This window comes from Mugil cephalus, chromosome 8, assembly GCF_022458985.1.
Source record: "Mugil cephalus isolate CIBA_MC_2020 chromosome 8, CIBA_Mcephalus_1.1, whole genome shotgun sequence".
Taxonomy (NCBI): Eukaryota; Metazoa; Chordata; class Actinopteri; order Mugiliformes; family Mugilidae; genus Mugil; species Mugil cephalus.
In genome coordinates this window covers 16,563,432-16,589,606 of record NC_061777.1, presented here as the reverse complement: position 1 = coordinate 16,589,606, position 26,175 = coordinate 16,563,432, and the positions used below count along the sequence as shown (strand labels likewise).

The 26,175-nt window shown below is 47.6% G+C and overlaps 2 protein-coding genes across 11 annotated transcripts in view; one reads left to right on the top strand and one right to left on the bottom strand.

Moving 5' to 3' along the window:
• mctp1a (multiple C2 domains, transmembrane 1a) overlaps positions 1–12,040 on the top strand; it is a 124,463-nt gene extending 112,423 nt beyond the window's left edge. For 9 of the 10 annotated variants that reach the window (XM_047590837.1, XM_047590834.1, XM_047590836.1 and 6 more), the window contains 4 exons: positions 514–623; positions 1,087–1,196; positions 1,441–1,538; positions 9,046–12,040. In XM_047590837.1, the coding sequence (XP_047446793.1) occupies positions 514–623; positions 1,087–1,196; positions 1,441–1,538; positions 9,046–9,117 (390 nt within the window). In that variant the 3' untranslated portion in view covers positions 9,118–12,040. The remainder of the gene's footprint in view (positions 1–513; positions 624–1,086; positions 1,197–1,440; positions 1,539–9,045) is intronic. The other variant, XR_007113210.1, reaches the window with a different exon arrangement.
• Positions 12,041–12,235: 195 nt separating this feature from the next.
• slf1 (SMC5-SMC6 complex localization factor 1) overlaps positions 12,236–26,175 on the bottom strand; it is a 30,890-nt gene continuing 16,950 nt past the window's right edge. Inside the window, exons 16-18 of the mRNA XM_047592481.1 lie at positions 25,873–25,965; positions 24,719–24,901; positions 12,236–13,048 (exon numbers count right to left, since the gene is read on the bottom strand). Of these exons, the coding sequence (XP_047448437.1) occupies positions 12,552–13,048; positions 24,719–24,901; positions 25,873–25,965 (773 nt within the window). The 3' untranslated portion in view covers positions 12,236–12,551. The remainder of the gene's footprint in view (positions 13,049–24,718; positions 24,902–25,872; positions 25,966–26,175) is intronic.

Below are 26,175 nucleotides of genomic sequence, written 5' to 3'. Positions count from 1 at the left end.
CTTCATGGTGGGTGACAGCGTTAATAAGGATGATAATGATGTCACGGCTGGTGACATCATCTCAGTGTGCCCGCAAGCAGAACAAAAGAGGGCTCTGCCCGGTCCTCTTCGCTGCCTTGGCAGCGGCAGTGAGAGGGAGAGAGCCCAAAGACTGATGTATCCATTCGGCTTTCAGTTTAATTCTGCCTCTCTATTCACATATTCAAATTTTCCTGTGTGAGCATTTGTAAGGGGGGAAAACATTTTGATTTGTTCTGCCAACTTTATATCTCTATTACTGCCTGGAATGAAAGAAAGCACGCCGTCACTTCATGCAGGATATCCGGTGATTTGGCTCCCCACTCCAAATCTTTGACGCTATTTAAAATGTATTGTTTTCTCAAAGATGCCTATGCCCAGCCTCTGTCTTCCCTCCTCTCTTTCTCTCTCTCCTCTCTCGTCTCACCCCCTCTCTTCCTCCCTCATCCTCGCTTTCTTTTTCCCTCGCCTACATCTCTATCTGTCCTCTTGCAGGACTCCGAGAGAAAGGGCTTCATGAACAAGATTTATGCCATTCAGGACGTGTGCATCAGTGTGCAGAATGCACTGGATGATGTGGCCTCCTATGGCGAGAGGATAAAGAAGTGAGTCGTAAGCCTGCTCCTCGGCACCTGGCCCGCTCTCTGCTCCGCTCTGCTCCGCACGTCCTGGTGTTTTTTTTTTTTGTTTTTTTTTTGTTTTTATCCCGATGCCAGGCTGGCCCGCTTCCCCTTGCCAGCCTAACCGAGTGTAACTCAGTGCTGCTCTCAGGAAACGCTGCCAGCGTGACACCCCAACCCCGAGACACAAACACAGCGTCTGTCTGTCTGCCTGTCTGTCTGTCCATCACATCTCACTTAGCCCTGCGTGGCCTCTTAAACACACATACACGAAGCCATTCATTAACCGTCCTGTGTACACGGGCAAGCCTCATTCTGTTTTCATTAGTAGTTGGGGGTTGAAGCTACAGGTTCGGTCTCAGAAAAGAAGCCTTTTATATCAAACTAAAACTTTAGTGTCCTGCGTGTTTTTTTTTTTTCATCACTTCCCTCTTTCCTCTCTTTGCAGCACATTTAACTGGACTGTGCCTTTCCTAAGCTGGCTAGCCATTGTGGCTCTCGGATTGGCCACGACCATCATCTATTTCATCCCTCTCCGATACATTGTGCTGGCCTGGGGTGAGTATAGTTTGGGTGATCGCACAGTTGAGTGTAAACACAGTGAATCTGTAACCTCTGTGTTTAGTTCCATACTGCCTTTCATGTGTTGTGTTGAAATAAAGAACACAGGGGTCACAGAGACTGCATTAACCATACATTCTTTAACAGTTATTTAACAATCATGATTTGCAGTAAAAACTGATTAATTTCTCCTTCTCCCAACTTTTTCCTACCTGCCCCCGCTGTTTTTGTTTCTCCGCAGGGGTGAATAAATTCACCAAGAAGCTGCGAGACCCTTACACCATTGATAACAACGAGCTGCTAGACTTTCTATCCAGAGTACCCTCAGATGTACAGGTGGTGGGTGAACTCTCCATTTTTCATCTCGTCTTTTAAATCTCTCTGACGCCCCATCTGTCCGTTCCAGGCTTGGGCAAGGGTTAGGACTCCTTTTTATTACCTCCTCCGACTCGGACCCTCCTTTCCTTCTTTTCTGCCTCTGAGTCTGTGGCTCTTCGCTGTTGCACTTTCACGTAAAGCGAACTGACTATCCATTGTTTTAGCCATTCAGACGTCTAATCTAATTATTTCAGAGCCGTTTCTGTGTTTTCCTATTAATAGCTTCCCAGTCTAATTCAATTTCCGCATACATGGCTGGAGCTGTGTAGTAAGATAACAAGGTTAAGTGAGTTTAGTGCCCGGCATATAACTAGGTTGATTGACTCCATACACATACACTCACACATAATTACAGTTAGCTCTTGTTTCCCAGCTATGCTAGTAATTGGAACAGAGTGTAAACCAACAGTTAACCAGCCCCATGCCGTTTTGCTTCTACATTAACCGTGAGATCAGATTAACTTTGTGGCTGAAGACTTCACATCCTTCCTTACGTTTGCCTGTGTGTGTGTGTGTATGTATGTATATATGTTAATGGTAACACGCTGTGCTAGCCAGGATAAAGTGCAGTTTAAACTGCAATTAAGCGGCAGCTTGTGAAAGTTGTTGTGTTATCCAGCACCAGTTGTGTCCACTGTGGCTGTTAAGCCCTGCTGAGCAAAGATCAATACATACACACACACACACACACACACACACACGCAGGCTGAGGCTGAACGACCGGGGGCCTCTGATACGACCAATCCCCTGCCACATCAGCACTGACACACTTCCTCTTTGATTGCGTGTTGCCCACGACTTCTTTCATCTTTACAGGGTCATAATCCTTGCTCCCCTACGCACCCCTGCCAGCCCCCCGCGCTCCCCCCTCAGTCCTCGTGCAGTTTTACAGTTTTGTAGTTTACAGGGGCCTGCTGCAGCAGCAGGCGCAGTTCAAGTAGCCATTGACTTAAATGAGCCCAAGCTGTCCCCTCTGGTGAAGTGCAACCACCTTACACACCTGGAGCCTGGAGGAGCGGAGCGGCGAAGGGGCCCCGGCCCGGCAGGTACGAGGCCTTTACAAGGCCCCTAATGAGGGCCTGCTGGCTCGGGGAAGGTGGGGGCAGACATGCTGCTCTGGTCTGGTGCCCGTGCTGCTGGAGTTGTGCCTACTGTATAAGTAATACTGTAAGTGCTACTGTAACGCTTACTGCCGCAGCTGTTGAACTGGTAATTGTTGCCAGGTTTCAGAGAGAGTTAGGAGGCTCGCAGAGCTGTGAGGGTGAAGGGCCCTGGGCCGGGGGTAAAAATGGACACAGAGGAGAAAGATGAAGATTGAAAGGGTACGATCAGAGCTGATGGACAGAACATGGATTTTTTTTTTTTCATATTAATAAGAAATAGTTGGTGACATTCAGACACTGAAACCTGCGCTGATCACTTTCCCACCGCAGCCAAAGTTTACATTTTCCGAGATGGCATCCTGGTTTGCAGTCGTTGGCTAAAAACAGATCAGAACGTTCCGCTCTGTGATGCGTCCTGCCTCCGCCTGCGGTGGTGGGTTCACCTCATTGCCTGGCCCCGCCTTACTGGGTCAAAGACGTCCGCGGGGACCGAGCCCTTGAGGCTCTCGGATGATGCAGAGAGGTGCCGGGGTCCAAATGGAGCGTCCCCGCACGGGCGTGTGTCTATGGCACCCACTGGCATTGGCGCAGGGGCCCACTATGCCTGACACCATGGATGACTAATGAAGTGCTATTTCAGGGCCCCAGTGTGACCTCACACACATTCATAATAACGCACACAAGCTCTCCCAGCAGTAGTGCATGTGAGGTGGGATGGGGGGGGTGTTTCAGTGTACTGTTCCGCATCATTTGAAGGTGCTTCAGTGCAGCCAGAATTGATGAGGTTCTAATGACTTTATATACAAAGGGCAGCCACGCTGGGCCACAGTCCATCATAACACACATATAGCTTGTACGGCACCGCGGCAACTGCGGGGATCGCAAATTTTTGTGTACAGTTACGTAAAAGAAACTGTGTAACAACACTCGTTATTCATCTGCTGAACGGTTAAGGTAGTTAATTTTACATTTAAATCTAAAGGCTCTGACAAACACCTTTTTAAAAATCCCCAGTTGTGTGTGAAAGCTGTAGTTCCTTTTTTTTTTTTACCATCAGAACAGTTTACTTAAATCATCATGTCCCTCTGTGAGCGGCCATATTAAAGGCTGGCACGGTGTGCAGCGTGTGTGTGTGTGTGTGTGTGAGGGTCATTGTCCCTCTCTGGATAACGGTTTCTGTCCTTTTAAACGAGGCCAAACTGAGCACCTTCGTAGTGCTAAGTATTCCCTACCTGGCGTTTGGGAGGTGTCAGTGCACTAGTATATTTTACGACACCATTAGCCATGTGAGCTAGGGAGAGCATAAGCAGGGGCAAGGCAATTAGCATGCCAAGTGGCCCTTTATGATCGGTGTAAAGGAGCCGGATCAAATCCCCAATACAAAAATAAGCACGGATTCCAATTTAGCGTCTAATGAACGGCGGGGGGGAGGTGGGGTCCGGTTAATATTTTTAGACAACATTTATGTTGGGGACGGAGCCTCGCTGGACATACAGAGGGCGGAGGCGGGACAGTTAAAGGCTGAAACTCTGCCAGATGCCATCACTCACTTCTACCAGAGGTCCCTCTCTCCTTCCGTTTGCCCTTCTCCACTTTTGTGACAAATTTAAACATTTCACTGCGAGTGGACAATTAGTCACCATTCAGAATGTATCCTACCGCAGCAGGCGATAGGAGAAACTCTCCTCTGTGATTTTTTTATTTAAATTATACCTTCTGGCTTATGTCACATTGGCATGGTTTTTTTTCCTTTCAACACAACAATAGAGGCAAGTGCTGAATCCTCCAGTTTGCACATGTCTGAACTGCACACAATAGTGGAAGCATTTAATAACCCTTATGCTCCATTAGGTGTCACACGAGATGAAACCCCTCTGCAGAAAAGACCGCAAGTAAAAAAAAATAAAAATAATGAAGTATCATTAAAATATAGTTCCCTTGCCTTTTTTATTTATTTATTTTTTTTGAATTCATTCATTTACTCGCCTATTTGCCTTTCTTCTCCCGCCCCGGTTTGGCCCCGTCTGTCTGCCCACACCGGCATCATCAAAACACTGTCAAAAGTTCAACGCGAGAAGGGGAGAGAGGAGCACGTCCCGGGATGCTTTTGTGGGTAACGCCGTTAAACGAAGCGCGATGCGCGGTACACGGCACCCCTTCAGCAGAGCACACTTCAAAGCCTGTTTTGCACTTGTACTGTCAACATTTGGGAGAGGAGAGGAGCGAGGGTGGAGCAGCCTTTGAGCAGCGGCGGGTCTTTACCCACTGCTTCTCCCGTCGATGTTCCCTTTAAGCTCCCCGCTCGCGTACCAAATTGCTTGCGCGCTCGCCGTATTACCTCACTTTTTTTTTACTTTCACCCGATTCAGGTTTCTTTTATTTCGCTAACGTCCCACTTTCTCCTCGCCTCGTCTGCCTTTTCTTCCGTTTTTTTTTTTACTTTAACTAGCTCCCGTTGTCGACATCATTGTGTGTGTGTGTGTGTGTTATTAGGGTGAGGTGAGCCAAGGGGTGTAGCATCAGGCAGGCCTGTCACCAGCAAGGTGGAATTGAACCTGTGACGCATGAGCCCCATTTCTCACGGCTGGCAGCTCTTCACAGGGAAAACTCTTGATTGAAATATTGTTTTTTTTTTCCCGCCCGCTCCCTTTCTTTTTTTGTTGATCCCCTTCGCTTCTCTTCATGAGAAACAAACCTTCTACTGACAAGCAAACTTTTCTTTGTTTGTATGCACTCGCAAAGAGTTTGGACAGGAATGACAACGTGCAGAATTAAATTGCCGTGTTCCTGCAATTTTTTTTTATTTATTTTTTGCTGCTGTAGGCGTTTGGCCCTGTAATGGGACCACTAACATCCAATGATCCCGCTCCGTACCTGTCCTACTTTTGGATCTGTGCTAGCTCGTTTAAAGCCACCAGTAAAATTTGAGATTTATTTTTTCATTTGCAGATACGTGTCAATTTAACTGCGCTACATGCAGATGTGCTGTTACTCCTTCACTCATGAGCGACTCAGCCGCTCACTCGCTTGTTCGTCTGTGGATGCACCGCTGTCATTGATTGCCGTCAGTGTGGGCACTCTGCCAGGGCTGACTCCTGACAAAACTACCACCGTGCTCGTGCACACACGCACACACAGATGGGGCCATATAAACCCCTCTCAGTCCCCCAGGGTTTTGTTCCGTTTGTCTGCTTTAGTTGGCATTGCTATAAAAGGATCCACACCCACATGAGAGCAGTATCTGTCATCACCCGAGTAGCCACAGATCTCTCGGCGTCTCACCCAGTCTCTGCTTCACTCTCATTGTTTTCTCTCCTGTTTCCTTTGTTGCTTTGTCCCGCTCTCTGCCCTCTTGCTCCCTTCTTCTTCTTTTTGTCTACTTCTGTCCTTTCTTTGTCTCTCTTCCCGTCATTCTTTCCTCTCTTTTTTTTTCTTTTTTTTCCCCTCAAAATGCTCCTTTCCTCGCTTTATCCAGCAAACAGGTTGTATTTGTACAGCTGTTTAGTAGGATGTTAGTTTGCCTTGCGGACAGTGAGGAGGAACCAGATCTGTATCAGTGCAGTCTGGCTGCCTAGTGAGGCGTAGAGAGCAACACATGCTGGCCTAACCACTCTGTAAGCACCTTAACGGGACATTGGTGACCACCACTGTGAGACGGGGGAAGAGAAAAACCCCACTGTACGTGCGCGTGTTTGCGAAGAGTGTGGGTTTTTATGGGATTTTAATGGCGCAAAAGTTTCTGTATTTCTATAAGATGCGGGAGATGTGGGGTGGGGTGGGGGGCGCGTATACATTCTCTTTTGCCGGTGTTCATTTGTGTGTGTGTGTGCATTGGTGCACGCACGCCCCCACGCACGCCCCCACGCACGCCCCCGATGCGTTCACATTTGTGCATCGCGAGCAGAGGACCGGAAGGCTTCATTGAAGCGACAGTGGGAACCAGTAAGAAGATGGATGATGAAGGCTCGTACCCAGCCAGCGCTGAGAGACGCCGCTGTTCCCGTCCACGGCAGACAGACCCACCACGAGACAGTACAGAGAAACCACACTGATGTCAGTTTGTTGTCTGCCTGGAGAATCAGAGGGAGTGTCAGTCAGTCAGACAGGGAGAGTAGCCGATAGCACATCAGCTTAGGAGGGATCCCACAGATGATACTGGCTCTTTGGTGCTTCATTTATTTATTTATTTCCTTTTGTCCTATTAGTATTCTGATTCAGTGGCTAGTGCTTGTCAGCGTCTTAAATCTGTCTAGGCTAGCAACTGTACTCGTGTGTGCGTACATTTGAAAGCGCGAGACTGCCGGTGACAGTCTCTGGTTGTTGATGTTCAGCCACTGTGATGCCGTTGCATCTGAGTGTCCATCACTTACAGGTAAAGGCGCTTTCTTTCTAAGATCCGCTCACCATCGTTGCAAAGCTTTCGCGTTGAGCGTAAATCAGTCGCCGCCGGGAGAAACAGGTGACAACTCCCTCAGTGATGGTGGCGGATGTGAAGAGATGAATTGAAGTAATGCGGCGCTGAAATATTTTCGGTGATGCAACAGTGATACAACAACGGTCATGAGGTATTTAATGTCTTGGTGAATTACGGGATTAAAGGGACAACTGTGACGTTTTAGGGAAGTTGCTTATTTGCTTTCTTTTCATGAGAAAGAGGGAACTTCCGCGTTGTTTGCATTAGCCATGAGGTTACAGCTAGGTATCTCCAAAACTCACACACTCACAAACTAGCACATCTTGTCCCGTGTAGTCCAGAAGTCAAAAAGGATGTCATTTCACGTGGGTTACAGTGACAAAACACCGGGAGGTCACTCTCTCATTCCACAAATTATACAGAGCATGACATTAAAACCTCAACTGGTCCCTCTGAGCTGCTCAGATTTTGTTCTTCTACCTTTGTGCAGAGCCACACTGGCTATTTCCTTCTCCTCCCAGTTGTAGTGCTGAGCTAACTAGCTTCATACTTAGCTGACACCCACGACAGCTGTGTCGCTTTTCTCATCCGACTCATAGCGGGAAAGCAAATCGGTGTATTTCCCAAAAATGTCAAGCTGCTCTTTTTCAGTCCAGGCTACAGCGCTGTCAGTGTGCGCAGACGTGCTCAGTTCATCCAGCTTCGTTCGGGTCCCACCTACAGAGCCGAACTTAACGCGAGCCCCTGAGTACAGTAAACTCTTACCTTTAAGATCAGCAGAGCTCTTCACGGCATGGAGACTGTCTCAGCGGAGGCTTGTTTGTCATCATGTGTATTAAAACACCATTCGCACATGCTGTAGTGCTGTGTGATGCCTTGAATTAGTGCGTCAGTGTTGCAGCTGATGGGAAATGGGAGCGAAGACCCTCATCATGTAGATGTCGCCTGCTCAGTATTCAGAAGAAAGACAGATTGACGCAGATTCATGGCTACCTCCGCGTATCTTTTTGCAGTGCACCCTCAATCCTCCTTTTTACTTTTACTTCGCTCTGGCTGGAGTTAGACATCCTGCAATTTTAAATGGGATCTGTGTTCAGTGAAGGCTGACAAAGAAGTAGCAGCCATTATCCACAAAAATGGCTAGTGAAAAATCTGTCATTCTCCTCATTTTTTTTGTCTGAGCTGTTACGTGCACCCACATTCCCCGGCCTCCGCCGCACCTCGGCTCACAAATGAAACGTTTAGTGCCGACTTCAGGCGAATCCATGTCTCTGCACATACGAGCCAGTGTGAACCGACTACTGCGTCTATATTTAAACAACAAAACAAAAGTTACATATACATACATACACAGTGGCCTGCACCTCGACCAGCCCAAACACCTCAGCCTCCACGCCGATAAACAACATAATGAACATTTCCATTTCTGTCAGAGAATGCTGCTTTGCCTCGGAAACTGGTCAGGGTGCTTTTTTTTTCTCCCTTCCCTCCATCTCTTTCCTCATCTTTCTGCCCTTTCTCTCGCTCCCCGCCATCTTGCTATGCCGAGATGACTCTGTTGTCTCTCCAAGCTTTCCCATGAGCCCTTGCCCTGTTCTTTGTTTGTTTGTGTGATCCCTTCCCTTAGGCCACTGTTGCACATCTGTGGAAGTACGTGCGTGTGTGTGTGTAAGTACAGTCAGCTTTGAACAGCGCACATGTGTGGTGTTTGTGCGCGCATGCGAGCGTCTGCATCTGTGTGTGTGTGTGTGTGTGTGTCTGTGTGTTGTAATCAGTGTGTAATCCCTTCCCCGAGGCCACTGTTCCACACAGCTGGACTGGAGCCTCTGGAGGGTCTGTGTGCTATTCAAGCATCCTTTGCTCTTTCCACCTGACCGGGTGGTGTATGTGTGTGCGTGCGCGTGTGTGTGTGTGGGTGTGCGCGTGTGCGTGTTTCTGTGTGTTTTAACAGGTGCAGTACCGAGAGCTGAAACTGGATCCCAATCCCAGTCCAAATAAAAGGAAGAAAAACAACCCCGGGTAGATGACTGTGTCCGCCCACCAACTCCTCTCTTCTCTCCTTTTCTTCTCTCGGTCTATTACTGGACACCGAGGAGCAGACGGAGACGGCTCCGGACAAACTCAACTCAACCATCTTTCTACTTTTCAGTTCCCCTTTGATTCTCCTTAACTTTTCTCTCATGTCTTTAAATACTCTTTGTGTACAGAGTGTCGGTTTTCTATATAACAAGAGCAGTTCAAGGAACCTCTTGATTTATTATTACGACCATCATGCTTTTGATTTTAAAGTGGGAAGGACTGAATGACCTTTAGATTTGCCGCCTGAGCCGCTCTCCACATTTCTCCTCTCTGTCACTCCGACAGCTCAGTGGACTCTTGTCTGTTTGCTTGCCATGAGTGTCACACAATACGTAAAAGATATACATGTTTTGGGTGTATCCTCGTTTAAACGACGTGTGCAAAAATTCACAAAAGATACAAGCCTTATACTAACAGTCCGCATTATCACACCGAAATAGATTTTTTTTTAGATGTTAAGAAATGATTTTGGTAATATGTTTATATTTTCTAATGGTTTTTATACCGAAGTATCTTTTGTGTTCTTCCCCTCTCGGATGTGGTAACGATGTTGTGTTCACTGGCAGTAATTTGGACCGTCTCCACTTAAGTCTAGCCAGCCAAGTTGATTAGCAGTTATGGTGGTAGCCTCCAGATACGTCCTTCTACGCAAGCACAGATCTGGACAAACAGAACGGAAGCTTGTGGTGGTATCGTTGTGAGCTTTAATACAACAGCCAAATTAGCTTCTTGTTTTTTTTTCCCCCCCAGACAAAAAAAACAAAAAACAGAGAGTTCAAAGAATTGTGAGCCTGCAGTGACTTAAATACTGGTAAAAAAAAAAAAAATGACGGGCTTTAAGAAAACCGGACGACGTAAGGTAGCTGCGGCCTCATTTAACCCCTTAAAACCATGTCCGTGAGATGCCCCCTCTCTCTCTCTCTGTGTGTGTGTCAGGAGGCGCAGCAGACTGGGCCCTGCTGTTGTGGTGTTAATTTAGATGTCACCCAGTTTATGCAGAGTGTCGTCAGGCGGGCAGGCCTTTAGGCAGCCACAGCCCTAATCTTGTTTGAAAGGCTGGTCTCCTTTCCTCTCATCTCCCCGCAGCCACACACACACACACACACACTTTCCTGCATGCGCATTTATGGAGACTCAAATATAAAAAATAAAAAAAAGAGAAAGAAAAAAAACGGTCCCCCCCTTTTAAGAGATCTCCGGTACCGTACCTGCTCGCTCACGGATGAAATCGCAACATTTGTATTTGAACGGGATCATTCTCCACCCTCTCAGACGCAAACATGCTCTCTGTGATGCTGAGCCCCAGGCTGGCCGCCCTCTCCATCTGCCCCACCTCCTGTGCCCACAGCTCAACTTTGATCAGCCTTTCCAGACACAGAGGCTTGTACATCTGAACTGTGTATGTAAGTAGTGTTTGCGTACGAGCGTTTATGCAATCAAAGACATGTTGCTTGTCTCCGCGTTGGTGTGTGTTACAATTGTGTCTCCCCTCCAGCTGTAGACTGATGCCTAGATTCAGTCAGCGAGCGGCGCAGCAGAAGTGCCAGCTGGTGTTCGGCGGCGTAGAGTTTGCAGGGATGAGCTCTAGATGCTAGATGAGCAGCAAGTCGCCGCGTGACAAGACAACGCTCCGAGGGGGACTTAGGCCTGAGGTGTCAGGCAGCGGAGGAATGTGTGCGTGTGCGTGTTTCGTGCTATTTCAGATCCTTCTTCCCGTCATGCTTCCCTCCGCTCGCTCTTTCTGCGGTTCCCTCGTTCGTCAGTGAGCGGGGTTGCGACCCTGTCTGAGGGGACGGTCTCCCGGGCTCGCCTCTGAGCATCTCTTGAAAGATCACAGCACAGGCCGCATTCGAGGAGGTCTCCACTCGTCCTATTGATCCCCGCCTCCTCCTGCTTCCTCCCCTTTTTCCCTCCCTTTTTGTTTGTCTGTCTCTCCGTCCGTCTTTATCACTTTAAACCCCCCTCCCTGCCGCAGCCGGAGCTCTCTCCTGCCATTTTGTCATCCGCCTGCCTGTCTTCCTCCCATCGCCTCTAACCTAACCCATCCATCTCCGTGCTTAAATATCAACAGGCTTGCATCCGTCACTCCAGAGGGCCGCTGATTTTGTTTCGTTTTTTTTTTTCCTTTTTCTTTTTTTGTGACGAATCCAACCGAAAGACATTAAGACTGTGTCCCCCGAGAGCTGCGTCTCCAACAGCCTCCTCTACAAAAACGGACGTCTCTTTATAGTACCCGATACGTACGTGTGCACTACTACGCGTAGTCATTTTACAGCAAATCGTGGTGACTGTTGTGTGGTACTGCATCCAAATACCGTCTCTCTATCGCTCTCTTTTTTGATATTCATTTGGTTCGGGCTCCATTTTAAAGCAAACCAAAGTGTTTTTATTTTGTATGATGTAAAGAAGATAAATTATATAACGGGAATGTATCAGACTGACAGTTGCAAAAGGGAGGGGGGGAAGAAAAGCACTTTTATTTGCACCGAGTTGAAATGAGACTATTTATTTTTTAAACGACACTGTACATAGCTAATTACTTGTTAATTTAAGGTTGTATTTTATACAGAATGCCTGTCGACTGTCTGGTCATGATGTTGTAAAGTAGGTGTGTGCCTGCATCGTTTTCTAAGGTCTCTCTTCTCCGCCTGCGACGTTGCCTGCCTGTGACATCATCTTCGTGCGCCCGGGCCCCCGACCGCTGACGTTTCCAGAGTGGATGTTCGGGGTCAGGGCGGGTAAAAGAAAACATGATGTATATCTCTGATTAGAGTAATGAAACGCATCTGATGTATGTTACCGATTTTGAAAACAAGGGGAAAAAAAAAAAGAAAAAAAATGAGATTAAATATTTTTTATCATCTTCAGAGAGTCTTGCATTATTGAAGCTCTTTTCCTTTTAATGTAAGGTCGTTCGTCTCAGTCGTGGACGCCGACTATTCTCACGTTTCAGGTTCAGATCTCTGTTTCCTCACTCCCTTCACACCATCACTCACCCCCCCCCTTTTCCACCAAATGAAGGCACTCCCCCCGTCAGTGCATCCAAGTTATAAAACCGCTGCTGATTTATGAAGGTATCCTCATTTATTGTGTCACGTACGTGTACAAAAAGCATGTGCTTAAACAGTAAGAAAAGTCATAGAAAAGTAAACTCTGAGGTAGAAATATTCACAATGAAATGTTAGTGTTGCCATAAAAAAACAAAAATCAAACGTGCAGCTAGAAATTCCAAATTTCAAATAAATACACTTCCATTTTATGGAATAAAACATGACAAACCAAAACAAGTTAGCTGAATTGTCTCACTATGTAAAGTAACAGTTGTTCTTTTGTTAACATTCAGTCACAGGATTTAGGTCCCCGTCTGTTGACTCGTTGTCACAGATCCTCTACTAGCGCGTCTCCCCGAGACCTGAGGTCCTCCAGTATCTCCATCAGGAACGCCGTGTTCTCTCCTTTGCACTCTTTCACGGCCGGGGGCACGTGCTCCTGGTGCTCCCCTCGCCTGAGCTCCATCAGCGTCTGCGCGTCTTCCACCAGCCTCAGGGCCCGCTGGTCCGTCCAACCCGACGTCACCCTGTGGAAGGGCTGCGTCAGCAGGGCCCTGGCGAGCCTGAGGCCCAGGCTGAGGGGTTTGTCGGTGGGCCTCGCCAGGGGAGGCAGGCCCCTCTCCTGGTGGTAGGAGAAAATGAGGTGGGACAGCAGAGAGGAGCCGGCCTCCAGGAGCGAAAGGTTCGTGACCCGAGTCCCTCCGTTCCTCAGGGTCGAGTCGCCGACCTGTGCGCTGCGGAGCAGCTCCTCCCTCTGGCTTGGCGCAGACACCAGATCCAGAGGGACCCGTCCGTCCCCATCAGTCTGCTGGAGGAGGACCGAGCCTGGTAGGGGACAGAGGTACACAGGTCACAAAACATTCTCCTAATATTGACAAGAGACTGCTGCCTGCTCCTTGCAGGTGCATCACATTACATTACTGCAGTGTTGGCCTTAAGAACTGGAGAGCAAATACTGACCACAAATATCTACATGTAAATACTTAAGATGAAGGAGTTTTTGTTTTTTTCCCCCAAAGGTAGAAAAACTAAAATAATGTGTGTTGGAAACATCCCCGGAGAATATTAAGCTACAGCGCAGTAGATAATCATCAGATTTCACATATTTTAGTGGCGTCCCGGCCTGAGACTTGGAGGTTAATGGGTGTAATGTAAACAGCCAGCAGAAGAATCGGGGCTAACATCCTAACAGATGAAGCTGACATGTAGCCAAGCTACCTCAGGCTGCAGCATCATCATCAAATAAGGCGGAAGAGACACGGCACGGGTCAGCGGCAGGACACGGCAACAGATATAAATGGTAAACACACACACGCATACTCGCTCAGAGAAAACTCTCCCACATGTACGGACGGAGTGTGAAGTGGGGAGTTTTAAGTGAACAGCTGTTTTCCCACAGGACCTCTGTGCCAGTCGGGGCCGTTAGCCTCCTTCAGCGCTAACTTCAGCTGACACCTTGTCTTAATTCTGCGACTGGCGGGTCACTTCGTGTTTGTGTAAAAGGCGCAGAGGGTGAGTGACCTGATGGAGGCTCCGCTTTCTTTTCCTGTTTTATTGATGCGGCGCTGCAAGTGAGCTCAGCGCTTTCATCGGTGACACCAGGAGCTACCGGCGGGTGACTCGAGTCGCGGCGCGCCTCGACTTTGACATCCGCAAACTGCTTGAAAGTTTGATCTTTCCAGGCGAAAAGTGGTTTGTGGCGACGACGATTTCTCATTAATCCGGACCCTTTGTGAGCGCGCCACAAAAGGCCCCGTCAAGGCTTGTGGTTTTCAGTGGATTTCCATACATTCAAATCGCCTACAGTGACCTTGGCTGTGCCCTTTAAGCCCCTGCTCCACAACATTTAAACCGAACACACGGCTGAATCTAACACTTTTCCCTCTCCTCTCTCAAAAGGCGGCAAAGTTATAATGGTGACATTTACCGTCTCCTCTCTCTGCTCTTCTGTCTCTCTCTTCAGGCTGAAAGCCATTTTCCAGTGTCAGACGGGCCCGTGCGCATTTAGCCCACACGGAGCGGGTCGAGTCAAGTGTGAGCCCTTTGTTTGCTTTCAGATAGACCCATTTCTATGGCAAACTGCTCTTGATGGCACTTGACTGTTCAACCTCGGCAACGCTGCTGCCACTTGTGAGCGAGTTTACGGCTCTGTGGAGGCTCGGCTCGACAGCTGAAAGGCTGCTTGATACCACCGCTAGCAGTTGTTTCTGTTTGACAGACACTGTGGGGCTGCGGGAGGCATGATGTTTTAAAGGAGGGGACAGTCTTGTGCGTGTGTGTGTGTTGCATCGCGACATAAACCACACTTACTAGCCCTCCCGGATGCCATTTAAAAAAAAAAAAAACAAAAAAAAAAAAAAAACACCTTCCTTTAAATGACACTGTTTAAAAGAAGTTGAAACGAAACATTATGAATTCTGCAATTGCTCTCCATCCTCTCTGTCGGCGGCAAAGCCAACACCGGGTGAAGCGGTTATGAGATAATCGGCGAGAGCTCGCGTAGCTGTTTAGCGGGGAAGGTCAGCGCTCGTCTACCTTTTAGTGCTTCAAGTCTGAGTGGCAAAAACTCAATCTGCATAAATTGTGGCATTAATCTACATAAACTTTTACATAAGCGGGGGATATTTCAAATGCAGGGGTCAGGCGTTCCGGGGCCGGCAGTCAAGGACGTAAGAGCAGCGATTTGATCAAAGTGGCCACAAGAGAAAGGCAGAGGGGGAGAGGTTGTTCACAGCGGGGTCGCAACCACCGGGTTTCTGCAACAAGATGTCCTCGCCGTTACCCCCGTCCAGCAGGAGGGGCTGTGACGCGTGAAGCCGACACACGGCGAAAAGTTTCACGTGCGCGGGAGGTGGGTTTCTCTGGACGCGCTACCGCAGCATCCCACGCGACTCCGGGTCTGCAGAGAAAAATGGATTCATCTTTGTCCCTCCTAACAAAGACGGGAAGGCTTTCAAAGCCCACAGTCGATTTCTCTCCCTCACAATACATCCTGTTCTGTGCCTTCTTCCCTTTGAGAGGACCAAAGCTGGGTAGAGCTCTGCGAGGGGGCCTGCGAGCATGTGCGCCGTGAACCCGGGCGCTCTGTGGAGGGTTTTCAACCTGAAGTGGAGGAAAGGGAGAAGGGAGGACAAGGTTTGCTTCTGCCACGCTCCTACTTCCCTTTTCATCCAAAATGAATGCGGCAGCACTTTGCTTCGCCCGGGCACAATAAGCTGCTGTTGAGTGTAGAGGACATGAAAAAATGAACACCGAAAGGAGGAATTACACGTAACACACAAATAAGACAAAACTCAAGGGGAAGCGGCTTGTTCGCATAAAATATGGAGTTTAATAAAAAAAAAAAGACAAGGCGGATGTGTTGTCAGAAATCCCGTGCTCGCGTCTTTAAAAGTCGTCACAATCTGATCTGAAATAAAATAAAATCAAGGCCAGTCCTCTTTTGTGACACCGGTGTGGGGAGAAGGAAAGTGGCCCCTGCAGCACGGCCCTGAGCTCGACTTCCCTCAAAAACCAACCGCACGGCCCGCGCGTTCGATTGCGGATCCACCTCCGTTTTAAGCTAACCTCGTGTTTTTTCGTGTTTTTTGCTCAACTGCACTTAATACAGATGTCAACGGTCATATCCGAGGCTAAAATGCGCCTCCGAACGTAAAGGAAATCGCGGAAATGGCTCTGCACGCGGTTCATAATGTAATGTACGTGTACAGACGCGCGCAGCGATGTGGGACTACAGCCTGGGGAACAGTTTTGGTGCAGGGACTGTGACTGAGCTGAATCCAGGTATTGGCGCTGGGTGTCAGATATGCTGCAGTGGAGATAAATACAACACCTGGGGGATTACATGAGAGCATAGGGTAATTACACCATCCTTTGTGTGTGAGTGTGCGTGTGTGTTTGTGTGAGCGCGTATGAATGTGAAAATACTCCACTAAGACCCAAAGCTCTGAAGCTACAGCAGAGGGAGGGAATTCACATGCTGAGCAAAAGCCACTGCCTGATGCACCAGCCAGATGCAGTCTGGCTGCTGACACACACACACACACACACATGCACACATTTACATACAGAGCGCAAAGCCCTTTGGCCTTTAGAGGGCAGGCGAAGACAAGAAATATAAAAGCGAGAGTGGAGGAAGGGAAAATTGGCGCAAAAAGAGGGAGGGAGGGAAGGAAAGAAAGATGCAGTGCTCCCTCCCCCTATGTCTCTGTCTCTGTCTCTGGTCTGAGGCTGGGGCTGAGGCTGAGGCAGACAAGCTGGGAAGCAGGCAGCTCCACAGCATGGTAAACATCCTCTCTTTCTCTCTCTCTCTCCCCCTCCTCCTCCTCCTCCTCCCTTTTCTCTATCTAGCTTCGCTGCCTGAAAAAAAGAAGAGGCAGGGTGAGTGTGTGTGAACTGCAGCCAGGGGCACGGCATCACAGATCCACAGGGAGCTGCTAGCTAGCGACTAGAAACCACAGCAAAAACAACAAGGCCAACCAAGTGAAGCACCAAAGGAGCCAGCGGAGAGGCATCACATGCAGGAAAAAGAAAGATCAGCCAGACATGCGAGTATGCTAAAATCCCCTCACTGCTTTAGCAGCGGCGTCTGAGCGCTCAGTGATATTTTTCACCCCCTTTTCCACCTCCACATCCAGAGTATTAAAAATACAGAGCCTGTGGAGGTTACATCAGCCGAAGCAGTCGGGTTTGTATCTTTTGTATACCAATAATAATGGGAGGCTAACAGGATTATCTATACTTCTCAAATCAGCTTAAATCATACCTATGTCTGCTTTTTTTTTTTTTTTTCTTTCGGGTTACAGACGATCTCCCTTTTAGCTCGCAGTTGAAGACGTGATTCAGTGATTTTAATTCAAACACAGACTGGTCCCAAAGCAGCCATTCTTCCAGGTGCCCGTTCAAAGGCTGGATCGTAGCCTTTAGGCAGAGGTAGCGGCGCATAAGGCGCATGGCCGCCAACTGTTAGCTTCATGTAATCAGCATTTGATTCATCAGATATACTTTGATTCACTGGACGCTGACCAGAGGTGGATGATTAACATCTTAAATAATCAGAGCGCAGCACGAACCGCTGAACCAGAAAAGACTGGTCCCTGCCATCAGCTCTCAATAAGTCTGATTCCAGTAATATACACACTGATCGGGCATAACATTATGACCACCTTCCTAATATTCTGTAGGTCTCCTTTATGCCTTCAAAGCAGTTGTGACTCATCAGAGAATGGACATGTGTCTTCTGAGGGTGTCCTATGGTGTCTGGTAACAGAATATTGTCAGTGGGGGCCTTTGGGTCCTATGGGCTGAAGGGAGGGGCGTCTGTGGACCAGGCTTGTTACAGTGCACCCCACAGATACTTGATCAGTTTGAGATCTAGGGAATTTGGAGGCCAGGTCAACACCTTGTGATGTTTTGTTCATCGAGTTGTTCCTAAACTGTTTTTGTGTGTGTGTGTGTCTGTGTCAGGCTGCATCCTGCTGGGGGTGGCTGCTGCCATCAAGGAGTGTCATTGCCATTGGATGGGGTGCCTGGTCTGGTCTAGGAGGGTGGTACATGTGTTAAGAACATCCACATGAATGACAGGCTCCCGGCAGAATATTGTAGTGTGAGAATATGGTCAATGTTATTTGTTATTACTATGAGTAGTTTTAATGTTGTGGCTGTTTCCTAGGATCCACTGAACAACACTCATTGTGGAGAAAAATCGCCCTCTCTTTCTCCTCTCTGGAAACTAAAGTTTTGAAAATGTGGAAACCAAGCACATTAAACTAGGAAATCCAAAAAAAAAGTAGCCAAAGAGGAAAAACTAAAAATGGAATAAGCACAACTGCCAACTGATGAAATCACACGCACTGTTTTTATGGAAGCAAGACTGTCATGTTTGACAGTACCTGTAAAACAGAGCCAGTGCCCTGAACATTTAAAGATACTGGTACACCAAATAGAGAACCACCAGCAACGGAGGGCAGCAGTGACATCACCCTGTGATGCCTGCGTCTGGATGAAAAAGTTGCACTTGAGCACACCGCAACGACCACAACCAATGGCCAGCTGCCATGCAGCACATTCTACGCCTGGATGAAAGGAAATAACTTTTCTTACCAGCCGGTGGCCGAAGTCTGTGTTCATCAATCAACAGGGGAAACCGAAAGAACGCCTATTAGCTGGGAGGCTAGGAAAAGCTACAGAGTGTCGGTGATCACCCATCCATCCAGTTATCATCTATTACCACTCATCCCTTTAGAGGGTCTCGGACACTCCCAGCTGGCACTGGGCGAGAGGCAGGTTACACCCTGGACATGTCCACCACAGGGCTAACAGAGAAAGGCCGACGACCGTTAACTCTCAAATGCGCACCTACAGCTCTTTTACAATCAAAAGTCACCGTTGCACTTGGTCATTTTCTATTTTTCTCCCACCGTCTTGTTCAGCTGGCTGAAAAGCTTCAGAGAGCTAGACCCCGACACCAGCAAACCGCCGCCTTGGCGTGTCGCGGACTTAACACAATACTGGAAAACTTTAAATTTAAACCCTTCAGACTCACTTTACATTGTTGGCTTTGAAAGAATGAAGAAAAGCCCTCCGCTGTACGCTCCAGAACTCTGTGGTTTCTTTAGAAGAGCTCAACAACTTAGAACTTAACAATCCAGAGGTGAACCGGAGGTGTCCTCGAGTACTTTTAACAGCCGAGACACTCAACGCGCACTCCAGGGCACAGCTTGTCGCTGAAAGAAAAGGTTTGAGCAAACACACTAAACTGCTGTTGAACGTCTTCATTTACACTTCGGTGCAACCCACTCCATCGGAGTTCAGACATCACCCTTTGATGCATTAACACACCTCCGAGTTGATGCATTTAAAATAAAACCTCCTCTACTTTATATACTGTTATTTTTCAACACGCTCTGGAATTCATTCTTGGTAGCTGATGAATGTCAATTTAATAATTATTCATTTGAAGTGGAAAATGGAAATGAAAGAACTCTTGTTCCTATGATGATTTAAGTTCACGGCTGTAGTGCGGAGGCAGGGAACGATCTTCACGACCAGCAAAACTAAATCTTCCTGGCCTATGACCGTGCTTTCACTGTTATTATTTTTTTAAATTAAATATGCACAAAAAAAAAATTATATCTTGTTGCTGATGGAAGGATGTGCAGTTTCAACACCCTCCAATTCACCGGCGAGCGCTTCGCGTAGCCCTGACAAATAAATACACAACACAAAACTTGTAGGTGAAAGAGGGCAGTAAGGTGAATAAAAGTAGTTCAAGGTTTCCTGGCCTCTGCCCTTTCTTTTCCACTGAAGCTTGCTCCCAGTGGCCTTCATGCCCACTCAGTGCTGTAGCTGTTAAACAAAAAAAAAGAAAAAAAGAAGAGGAACAAAAAGGGCAAGACGTGTGTTTGTACATTATAAATGGAGCCCGTTGTAGCGGCTGTGTACGGGCAGAAACCTTTGGTAACAAAATCTCAAAATCACCATCCCCCTTCTTTGAACCTCCGCGGCCTTGATCAGTATAAAACACACAAATAAGGTTCATGTGAAAAGGGGTCTCACCCTCCTCTTGGAGCACAGCGAGGAGCATTCGGGGAGACTGTTGGATAGAGCTCCAGTCTTAATCCCTGGCAACTGTGCGAAAAACACAGAAAGAAAGGTGTGTGTGTGGATATGTGTGTGTGTGTGTGTGCGTAGCCAGAGACAGGCGGGAAGAGAGGAGAAAGAAGACTCTAGTCAAAAATTCCCAGCGAGGGAAGTCCTTGAACTACAGCCTGGAGAAACCTGCAGTTGAAACGTCGACACACACGAGTGAAGCCGAGGGCTCCAAACACAGCCTCGCCTCTAATAGTACGAGTGCTCAGCTCCTCACAGCTGCCAGTTCAGGACCCACGGGGAAATAACGCTGAGCAGAATGAACTTTCTTTATTTCTTCAGCACGTTGACAGCGAAGAGGCCCGAGTGTGCCTAAACCCGCTACCTGCGTGTGCGAGCTGGGGAAACCACAACTGTCTGCAGCGGTCTGAGGGGACCGTGTGTTCCTTGTGCCACCGAGCAAATGACATGTTTCTGCTCCACAGACCCTCGTTCACATTTAGACCCACCTACGGGGGTGGAGGGAGGGCGCGGGATCCGGCGCATTAAGCATGCGCGTGTGCATCCAAGACGCGCGCAAATATCTAAAGAGAAAATGAAGGAACTTGTGCCTTTTTTTTTATTAAGCTCAAGACCGAAAAAAATCTACAGAACACGCTCCGACCTGAACAATTTCAGCTCACGCACCAAATCAGTGCGTGCGAGTTGGGTTCGAGCGACTGGCAGCGCTCACCGACGTGGTGGGTAGCACAGAGAGGACGCCATCAGTGATTACGGTCACGGGGCCGGGGTGGTGACAGCTTAAAGGCTCTTTTCTTTAATTCTCCACCCTCTTTGCTAACCGACACGCCTCCTCCGTGTGTGTGTGTGCGCGTGTGTGTGTGTGTGTGTGCCAGGTCTGGGCTGCGCAGCTAAAGGCTCCGGGTCATTTTCCATTCCAATCAGGGGTACCGGCTGCCACGGCCACCCTGCAAAAAACTTAAGCGTCTCTCCCAGCTGAGGGAAGAAGGGGGCCCGAGGAGCACCAACCAACACGTGCGCTTCCCCGAAAGCCCGCGTGCGCTCGGGATTCAGGAAACCCGATTGTGCGCGCATACGCCGAAATACATGACCAAGGACACTTCGATGCCGTGTTAAAAAAAAAAACAAAAAACGAGCCAAACCCACACTCGCGCAGGGTCATGTGGGGCAGCCTTGGGCGATGCGGGGAGGAGGGGGAAGAGAGCGGAGTCAGCCTTGCCCTCAGCCATGGCATCCTTTCATCGCCAGCAACACAAGCCTGGAGGGACTGAGGTAGATGGGGGGTAGGGGGTGGGATCTATCCATTCCTCCCCCCACACAATTCAACCCTAAAACTGCGCACACAGACAGAGCACAGGCCTCCAAGCAGACAGGCGTACAAAAGGGTGAGATCACTCCCAAATAAAAGCTTTGTTGGCGTGCCAGTGTCAGTATTGCCCTCTCTGGCCTACTGAAACCTTGGCAGCTAGGTTCAGCTCGTCTGCTGGAAACAACTAGGACAACAGCGTGAATGCCTCGGTGAAAAAAAAAAAAAAACGCTTCGGGAAAAGCAGCAGGCACTCGGAAGAATAACGCGCAGGAATATAATAAATAAAGAAGGAGAGAGAAATGGATCTGGCCCACTGGCCTGTTTTCCTGTCATGGGACGGAGCGGCCGGGCTACCTGGCCAAAATTTTAAAAAAAGCAGCCTGACGTACGGGTGTTTTCGAATCGCAGCCACGAGCGCAAAAGTCCTGCTTGAGTTTAGAGTAAACACTGGGATGAGAAACAACACGAAGACAGTTACGGTAACTTAGCATGATGTAGTCCCCCGGAGCTAAAAGTTTCCACGTTTAACAGCCCGGACTTCAAGACTTCAAGGGGAAAAAAAAGCCTATCGATGGTATCCATGGCAACCAGATGGAGATCATGGGAAAGAGACTATGAGCGACGGTGTAGCCTGGAGTCAAGAGGGCCACCTCCTCACAAAACTCCTCGCTGTAGCCTTTAGACAACCCGCCATCAAGGCGCGAGGAAATAGCGAAACGTCGGGAGAGGGCGAGTGAGAGAAAGAAGTATAATGTAGAAGCCTGCAGGTGTTTCAAGCAGAGAGAATTCTCCTCCCCGCGAAAAGACCTGGCCTAGACAGTAAGCCAGACGTCTGCTGCGCGCACACACAATCTTTCTCTCCTCATTTTACAGATGCAGATAGCTGCTTCATCTGACCTCTTTTAATTTGCTCTCCCTCCTGTTGCTGAGGAAGGAAGAAAAAAAAAAAAGGAGGGGGGGCGCTCTCTTGTTTCCTCTCCGGGACTAAACAATCCCAGTCTAATTTATTTTTTGAGGACAGAATATGTACATGTGTTAATAGGAAAGTCGAATCAAATTAACTATAATTAGTCAAACTGAGAAGTGAGCTGAGGCAGAGGTATGTTACATGGGAGACTTGTTCAGCGCTGGCAAATAGCACCCCTCCCCAAAAACACACACACACACACACGTTTCCTCTGCCACCTGCCGCCATGCAGCCAGCCACGGCACCCTCTCCTGAGCTCCCGACACCCGTCACGCTCACTTCAACCCTCCCGAGCTCAGACTGCATGTGGCACGCAAACATGCAGGCGCACGAACCACTTCTGTTGTGACACGCTCGCACAAAAACCTGCGTGCGAATTTCGCGAGCGGCGGATCCTGACTCCTCTAATCTCGTCAAAAAGACATTAACAGACATCTTATGAGGTGACGCCGTAATCGCTTTGGACAGACGCTGCTGTGCAGGACTGCATGTGGATTGTGAAAGAAAGCAGTGGGGACACGGAGAAAGAGGGTAAAGATGACGGAGAGTTTACGCTGCAGTGAAAGAAGCAGGCGATGAGGTCCAGTGCCAGTTTTGTTTCTATTGGACGGTCTAATTCTCTACACGCTATGCAACTTTAACTTTTTGACAGTTAATACTCTGAATGCTGGCTCTATCCATTCTGTTTATCCAATAGCAGCAATCTCCCATGTATCATGCATCACTCGGTATCATGTACCCATGTATTCAGGTTTTTATCACTTCCATCACTTTTGTGGCACGGTCGCATGAATTTATCAACTTGCTTCTGCTGCCGTCTTCGTCTCTCTTCCCTCTCCGGTAGTTTCCAGAAACAAGTCAAGCAAGTTTTTGATGGGTTATACGCACAGTTTCCTTTTTAAACCTGAAACTTCCCACCAGTCCCTTAGACCTGAAGAAGCTACTCGGATGTAAAGTCTTCTCAAACTCTACAAGTCCAGTTGTAAATGCTATATGGATTCTCTCTTCCCTTTTTTTCTGTCCCATCACCCTCTTTTTTCCTGTCTGTCTACCTGTCCTGCCTCAAGGAGATGGGTCCACACATATGAGCTGGGTTTTTCCTGTTAAAGGGGAGTTTAAGCCTTCCTGTTTTCTCTGGGTCTTTCAGGCTCTGAAAGGTGCCTTGAACCTGAACTGAATGAGCAGAATTTTCAACTTCATTCCCATTTTATTTTTAAAATCTGACCTTTGGATTCTGTCTTTCCAAGTGACAACACGAACAATTTTTCTTCAGTGGCCCGTTCATAATGCAACATATCTATAACTACGCATTTTTTTTTTCCATGCAGACATTAATGACAGCTAGCAGAGGCTGATGTCTAGCTCTTAAAGGTTTCATGGCTGTTCCTCCATACATGGCCTAACAAGTATTACCAATTGAAAGTGAACTGTGTGAACTTCCAGGCCAGTGACATCGTAGTCTGGAGGTTGTGGCCATTAATGTTTAGTTGAGAGCATCATCCATTGGGATCAAATCATATTCCACCAACTACAGGTCAGGTTGGTACTACCTACACATGTCCTGACTAGAAAACCCTAAACCCCCCAGCAATTATTTAGAACTGAAGGAGTTACTTGGATGAGTCTCAGTTTTAGCTGCATGCCTGAGGATAATGTCTGCACAGCACCATCAAACTCAAACTGGTATATCTGAGAATGATCAGCTGATGGTGGTCACCTGAGGATCGCTGCAGCTCTAATGAAAGTACAAAAACCGCCCAAAGTGCAGACATCACTGGTTAGATCCACCACGTGGTGGATCTATATTTCTGCAATAAAAATAAAGCCATCATTTGTTTTCTTTTTTTTTTTCCAAACTCCACAGAGACACGGGGAATTATACAACCGCTTTTTACATGCTAAGCTGTAACCCATTTGATTAAAAAAAAAAAGAGAGAGAGAATTTGATTTATAACTTAACAACAAATCATTTACTCTACCAAGGGACTAGTCAAGATAAAACAGCCCTGTGCTAATAAGGCTGAAAACAGCATTCAATCTGTGGGCTACATCAATCTGTCGACTCAATTGAGAGCTCGCCTTGGCTACAGCCACAGCGACTCTGCTGTAAATCATTAGCTAAATGGCCAATTCTACAGATTAGTTCTCCTGCTATTAGAAATCTGGTCCTATGCCGATTGGCAGAGTCAGATTAAAAGCATTAGCTTAACCTAATAAATACGCACCTGGTTGCATGAAGGAGTTAATTTTCTTTTTAATCTGTCTGTTTTAATCTGTTTATGCCGGTCTCCCATTAATTACAGTACGTGGGCTGTACATTTTCATGTTGTCTTTTTTTTCCCTTGCAAAGAGGAACCAAGGAAGTCTGACAGAATGGTAAGTACATTCCTGTTCATGCATCCATTGATTGTTCAGCTAGAGAAAAATGCTTCACAAAGTAGTTCATGAACACACCATGAGTCCGCCGCCCTAGAGGCTAACCATCACAGACACATGGAAATCCAATGTAGTTTTACCAATATTACTTGGTAGAAACAAAATAATATCTGATTATTTTTTTAGCTAACTGACATCAGTAACATGAGATGTATTGGGGAAGTGTACCCACCTGCGTGTTCCAGCAGCATTTTGGCGATATCCATGTGTTTGTTCAGTAGGGCATCGTGCAGCGGACTCACACCGTCCACACGGTTAATGAGGTCTGGGGCGGGGCGGTGACGCAGCAACGCTTCCACACAGTCAGCGCTGCCATGATTGCACGCTTCATGCAGAGGTGTCCATCCCGCGTGGTCTACGTAGACAACAAACGACAAATGAGAACACAAACTCTGTACAGGAAGGCTAAGTAACTAAAGTTAAGAGGGTAAATATTTTGTTTTAAGAGCTCTTACATGTAAAAACAGGGTGTGCCATCAGACAAGTGACATGATGAGAGATTCAAAGGTACTAAAAGAAAAGGTGATTTTTGACAACTTGCATATTTTCCAGCTTCAGTGAGGGCCCATTAGGTTTAAAGCTATTGTCGTTATGCTGTATATAGGTTAGCGGCCACGGATGACCTACACATCTTGCGTAATTATCCAGAAAATCTTGATAAAAAACATTTACAAAAACGTTCAAGTCAAATTTTACAGCTTTATTTCTATAACTGAGATAGTCAAAGACAGACGTGATGAATACAAAGAAAACAGATGACTTCGAGGACATCGTACATCTGTTTTAGCTTTGGAAGAAAAGTCTCCGAAAACCTTCCTACCTGCGATAACGCAGGCCTCGTGATAGAGGTTGTTTCAGCGTTTTGCGCACCGTTTTACATCATCACAATTTGGACATCAGGACCCAGCTGTGATGCAAGTCAATTTCGACTGCATTACAAAATCTGAGAAATCTTGAAACAGCCCATTTCCATAAAGGGAGGGCAAGTCATTATATCTGACCTTAAAGGACTAAAGAAAGTCACTCTGAAATATCAAAAGGCATTCACTTCACTTAGAAAAGTGGCCATAAATCTGTAAATCTGTGACTCCCAACCCATCCTCGCTCTTGTTAGACACACCCTTTACATTTTAGCTAAAGGTTAACCTGAATGATGACGCACACACAGGCACACGCTTATTTCTTCTCTCACGCTTTTTTCTCTCCCACCCACCCACCCCAATGTTAATCGCTCTTTGAAACCCAAGAGCAAACAGTGGGAGTGAAGTGAGATGACGGTGAGACAGAGGTTACAGAAAAAAAAAAGGGAACGCGAGAAAGTCTTACCTTTAACGTTGACGTCTGTGCCAGGAAGCGCCAGGATCTGAAGCACCGTTTCCACATGGTTCCTCTTGCAAGCTCGGTGGAGGAGGGTCTCTCCTTCGACCAGGACACACACAACGGACAAACACACCCAGAAGAGGGAAGAGGCGGAAGACAAGATGGAAATCCAATATTAGGGTGTGCCTTATGTCCTTCCCATTGTCCCCCTCCATATGGTGAACACACCAATGGAATACCACAGAAATGTCCCCAAACACACAAAAAAATCCTGACCTAAAAAAGTACGACCCGCCAATGAGGATGCGA